The sequence below is a fragment of the Pseudochaenichthys georgianus genome, chromosome 21 (assembly GCF_902827115.2).
Source record: "Pseudochaenichthys georgianus chromosome 21, fPseGeo1.2, whole genome shotgun sequence".
In the NCBI taxonomy this organism is placed as follows: Eukaryota; Metazoa; Chordata; class Actinopteri; order Perciformes; family Channichthyidae; genus Pseudochaenichthys; species Pseudochaenichthys georgianus.
The window spans coordinates 27,743,958-27,750,088 of record NC_047523.1 but is presented as its reverse complement, the minus strand read 5'-3'; the positions used below and the strand labels follow the sequence as shown (position 1 = coordinate 27,750,088).

Below are 6,131 nucleotides of genomic sequence, written 5' to 3'. Positions count from 1 at the left end.
TGCAAATTTCCAAAACATCTTACAATATTTATTATATGTTAATATATACATTGTTCAATCTATTTATTTGATAAATAGTTCACTACAACAGCAACATATCCAAATAACTAATACACAGGTTTTGGGACACAGAGCCATTCCTTATTTGTGAATGTGTCTGCGGTGGAAAACATTTTATAATTTAAAATAAATCTAATGATAAGCCCACCCATGTATTTCATCTTTCAACCTTTGAAATTAAGTCATACATATGCATTTGTGGCGGATGTGGATGTGGTAGAAGTGATCTCAGAAATCCTGCTCCCAATACTATCACTGGTGGTGGTCCTTGATTTTCTTCCATAAGATGTCGCTGTAATTGCCACAGACGCAATACTTTTTTTTGTTGCAACACTTCTGTAGTCCATAGGCAACTGGTAGTCAGGGTCTTTTTTAGGACTGCAAGGTTCAAAGTCAAGAAGAAATAGATGGTTATTTTTTTCTGGAAATATTCAAATGATGGAGAAAAAAACAAAGTATACAGTGGCAGCATTTTACCTTGAGTCGAATCCTTCCCTCCCTGCAAAGATACTGTAAATAAGGCCTCCAACAACAAGTAAAGTGGAGCCTCCCCAGCCAATAAAGACACCAACACCTATTTCAAACCTGGCAGTTCATACAAGAAAAGTATATTAATGTAGATTTATTTCTTCATAGATTAATGTTATAAATGTTGATATTTGAAATAAGGCAAGTTTGTAGTTATCCATGTCACTTAATAATACGTACTTCTGAGCTTTGTAGTTTGGGTCCTGAAATTCTGCTCTGATTTTGTTTCCATAATAAGAGAAAGCGGTCATTGAACACAGACCTGAAATATAAAAAATAAACTACATTATTAATCTTGAGATTAATAATGTAGTTTATTGTTAAATGACTTAAAGAGGTCTATGTAAAGTCTTACCTCCGATAAGGTAGTTCATCCCACCAGCAAAGGTCACTCTTGCATTAACAATCTCTGATCCCCCAACTTTAGTGCACTTCATTCCCACCAGGACCAGCACTGATCCAAAAAAAGCCAGGATAATAGAGATGATGATGAGAGCACGGCACATATGTATGTCCCCTGTCCAAGGACAGCAAAAAAAACAATATTATGCATACATGACAAGATGCAGTTACAAAAGAATAAGGATCTTTTTAAATTATGTATCGTCTTTTATCATTTTACTTACAGTTTAGTGCAAGCATTGATGGAATTCCTTTGCAGTCAGAAACTCCAGTTGAATCAGATATACAATCCTTCCACAGGTTGGAGAAGTAGTTTGAAGTGGTCAAGACTATGCTGTCTACCTCAGACCATGTCCAGATCTCTGTGGGCATGGTGGAGCACACCAGGATCCATCCAAATACACAGACAATAAAGCAGCCAATCTCCATGTACATCACCACAGTCCTGTAACCCATGCTTGCCTTGAAGTTGAGTCTCTAGACAGAGAAAAAGCAAACACTAGAAATGGCACAGCAGCTCTTGAACACTGCTGAAACTGCGCACTGTGTTTCCAGCACTAAAGGGAACACACACACACACACACACACACACACACACACACACACACACACACACACACACACACACACACACACACACACACACACACACACACACACACACACACACACACACACACACACACACACACACACACACACACACACACACACACACACACACACACACTTGCACAAACCACACAAACAGGCCCAACTTGGTTTGTGTACATCATCACATGCTATGCCTTGAATTGTGATTCCAATGTTTTGTGACAGTCACTAAGGTCATCTGTTTGTTGTTAGTACAATACACCTGCCGTCATCAGCTTATCATTTCCACAGAATAATAATAGTTCATTAAGAATATGTTGGCACATCATGACAAGGACTTTCCTGAGAAATATCATTATATAATACACAACATTTGTTATTGTTAATCTAAAAACGTAACATGCAATTAAAAGCTGTCAACTCTGCTATGAACAAAAATAAAGGAGTTAACCTCTTAATCCCGAAGGTCCCCCCAGTGGACCCCTCTCACCGTTTTTTTACGAGACTATGTCTCAGGGCTTCTTAACATTTATGAAACTATTAATGTTTCATACCCTTTTAAAGGTAAGAAACTCCGCTAACTGACAATAAGAACAATTGTTAACCAAAAAAAACATAAGAGTAATACCAAGCCTTTGAATTAGCATTGAGCGAAAAAATGCTAACTAATGCTAACGCTTTTTTACACAGAACTCACGGTAGAAATGCCCTTATTACTATCTTAATTGCACAAACAAGATATACGATTTAAAGCTGAGACTCCACAGATTCCACACATGTAATGTCATCACTGTACGACCTCGAATTCCTGGAGCTATCAGCCAGAAAAGAGAAAGTAAACAACATCCGGTTTCAAAAATATTACAATAATTACGTCTTACCTTTTTTGATTTGTGATCAAAAGTTGTGTTCAACGGAATAAAAACGCCGCTCAAGGTTAATCCAATGTCTTTGTGTCACGTAGAAATTTGTACTGATAATCCATCATCATATTTATGGGTATAAAGTTTTACTGTCCAGGCTTGTACTTTCAGATATGTTTCGTTTGCTTCTCTATTACGTCCGCAATGGTAATATTTACGTGGATTTGGGAACTGCCCATCGATTCTATTGGATGTAATGGTTAAGAAAAAGGTGCCCAAATCGACCAATGGGTTCCAGAGATATGGTCCTGCGTAAAGTATAAAGAATGCCAGCCAGTTTAAGTACATTACGCAGCAGACTTTACTTATTGTTTACTACGTAAGGAAGCAGGAATTGCAGGACCCAGAGCGCATGGAGCACAGAGCGGACAGCAGATAACGGAATTGCAGTTTTATTGCTTATAGATTATCAGAACATTTCAAAGGGGATACAGCCACATTGGATATTAAGCTATGGATTAACTACATCATCGTTTTTATCGTTTTAATGCCATTGAAGACCAGTTTAGACCAGACAAAGAGGAAGGTGAGCCATGTTAGCCTAGCGCATTAGCGCTAGCGCCACTTGTTTTGATGTACGTTTTTGTTGATAACGTCGCGAGTTTGTATCTTTCAGTGTTGAGGTGGGCACCGTTAGATTCTGTGTCTTTACGATCATACACAATGTGTTGGATGTGAATCTAGGATAAGTAATAAGGGAGCTAGGAGTGATTTTCGGTGCAGTAATAGGTTAGCATTTTTCGCTCGGGGGCTAATTCAGAGGCTCACTGTAAGAGGATAACAGAGTAGGCCTATATTTTATTTTTATTTTTTTCACAACAGTTGTATTTGGATGGAATGAATACCTATAGTGATAATTCAAAGTAATAAAATGATTTTTACAGTGAAAAAGTTCAAATGGAACTGATGGTTCCCAAATTACCCAGAGGTGAGTCCGTTTGGACTTTATTTTTCTAAACCTCTCTAAAAAGGTCACATTTCACTTGTTTTGCATCAATCTTGATACAGGGTACTTATTATATGTTATAGTTTGGATTCCTAAAGCGTTTAGTCTACTAGCCCATCATTCAAGGGTGGTTTTCACTATAAGTAATGGGTTTTTAGGCGGACATTAGAATGTACATGTTTGTACTGTGTTCCATCTGAATTTACTTTAAAATAAAAACATCTATATTTATTCTGACACTTCTACATCCAACTCACATATGTAACCTTGCTTTGAGAGAAAAGATTATTAATTTACCCCTTTTAGAAGTGAAGATATAGTCTTTGTTGTGCCTGAAAAACAGGCTCAGGGCTTAAGAGGATAAAACAAAACAAAAAGAGCCTAGATAAACGGGGTATACAGTTTAAAATGTTAATATATTTAAAGTTTTCAAAGTGAAGTTTCAGTGCAAGTCAGTTGAAACGATCTTAAATTGGCGTGACGTTGAAGTCGTGCGACCCTGCTGCTGTACTGGCAGTGGCTCGTATTCGTTTATAGCATGGGTCGGCAATAGGCGGCCCGCGGGCCATTGTTGGCCCGCCAGCAATAATATTTGGCCCGTAATTTTGAGAATCAAAAATAAAATAATATTTTGAGATTTTTTTTTTTTTTACAACATAGGACCTTGAGTCGCACATCAGGGTTTCTGTTAGCTGGTAATTACCGGTTTTATCTGGTAAAATTCATTAAAAACCGGTAAATTCAAAACCTGTTGGTCAAAATGTCTAATTAGGGATGCTCCGATTGATCGGCCGCCGGACATTATCGGCCGATATTCACTCTTAATAGTTTGATCGGTGCTCTCTATAAAGGCCGAACAGGGGAGCTGGATCTGATCGATATGGACATAAACGCGAGTGAAGTATAACCGGACCGAGAGAGATCAGATCAGCTGCTGCATAATCACCTGAAGCCCCGCCCACTGTTTAGCGCGCTGCATGAGAAACTGACGGGCTGTCAGGAGAGAGAGAGAGGGAGAGGGGAAAAGAGAGGATCCGTTTCTCCCGTGTTATTATCCAAAGTTTATGTAAACGTTTGAATAATGTACTTCATCTACTACAAGTAGTTTTTTTGAATGTAATAATTATGTTGTTTGTTGTTTGTGGAATCATTTATTGAAAAATGAATCTGAAGTTTTCGATCTGTAACGATTATAAACTGAAGCAATATAACAATTACTCCCATTAACTGAGTTTTAAACATCAGCATATCCTGTCATAGTCCGGTGATTACCTGCTAACGGAAACTTTGCTACACCATTCTTATTATTATTATTATTGAAACATGACCGGTAAGTTTCGAATTTGTCCGGTAAAATAAATTCTGTCCCGACATACATTCATAATGTCAGCGGAGGGAGGGGAAGCGGCGCAGTGGAAGAGCAGAGCGCGAGGGAGAGCTGTCATATTCCCTTTACAAGCTTCAAACATGTATTTATCGTGTGATTTTGGAAATAAAAGTTCCATATTCTGAAAGCCAAGACTTTGTTTATTTAAAATCAAACAAAACACCCGAAAAACAAGTTTTTTACGCTGTAATTGATTTATTTTGTCCTTTAATATTTTTTAAAGGTTTTCAACCTGAAAGAATCCTAATGTGTCCTTGAAAAGTTGAAATAAAGAAAAGGAAAAAGGATTCCAGTTGTCCATGCGTCCTCTGTTGCCCCTCAAGCCTCTCAAATGTGGGCAAACACTCAAATAAATGCCAAAAACCCAGAGAACTTGACAATACTTATCAGAATAAAAGTATGTTAAATAACACCTAGTTAATAACTCTACTTTACTCAGTGGAGGCTCGTCCATTGAGGAAAGGGAGGACCATCTTCCCTACAATTTCAGAGAAAAATTAACTTTGAAGAGAACAATAAATACACCTCAATTTAAAAGATAAGTCTGTTAAAATACAGATAATAGCCTTGACTTTGGGACTGAAATGGGGCTAGAGAGGACGAGCCTCCCTTTGGGAGGGTCTAGACAGAGGCTCTGGATTGGGCGCCTATATCATCAGTGAACCAATCAGCGGATCTGACTGCGCATCAGAGTGTTGATGGGGAGGGTTATCAGCGATATCAGAATTTTTTCTGAACCGGGGAACAGGGGCGCTGCGCCCTCTTACCAAAATCAATTCCTTGAATTAGGCTTTGATTATGTTCTGGCCTGCTATCTTGTGGCTCAGCAAAAAATTGGCCCACGGCCAAATTTACTTGCCTACCCCTGGTTTATAGCATAACGTTAGCATTTCGCTTTTGTCGACTAGATTTCTGATTCAAAAATTATAAAAGTAGGGTAGACATTTGGAGATTATCCGTGTTACGGATGCTGTTTGTCTGCTCATTAATCTGCCTGAGTGTTTTCAGATGTGTGTGGGATTATGCAAATGAGCTGTGTGGTTGCCCCAACATCATTGACTGTCATCTCCTGGTCCACTTCCGAGGACACTGATTGGAGCACGCCGGGCCCGACGTTCTCCAATCCCAGTGCAAGCCCAGCGCACACCTGCTGGAGAGGACTACAAATCTGGGGACAATCATCACTCTGGAGGCGCTGTTGAGTGAACAGACGCCTCTCGCATTTTGCTCTTCATTCTGTGGTTAATCTTGTGTGTTTATCTCCGTGTGATATTGTGTGTTAGTAGAGTGT

The 6,131-nt window shown here is 38.9% G+C and overlaps 1 protein-coding gene across 1 annotated transcript; it reads right to left on the bottom strand.

Annotated features, from left to right (window-relative positions):
* Positions 1 to 242: 242 nt before the first annotated feature.
* Positions 243 to 1,461, bottom strand: LOC117466371 (claudin-10-like). The gene is made up of 5 exons (XM_034109579.1): positions 1,215 to 1,461; positions 944 to 1,105; positions 769 to 850; positions 538 to 645; positions 243 to 438 (listed from the first exon to the last, which is right to left on the bottom strand). The coding sequence occupies exons 1-5, from the start codon at positions 1,444 to 1,446 to the stop codon at positions 243 to 245; spliced, it is 780 nt and encodes a 259-aa protein (XP_033965470.1). The 5' UTR covers positions 1,447 to 1,461.
* Between the last annotated feature and the right edge of the window lie 4,670 nt (positions 1,462 to 6,131).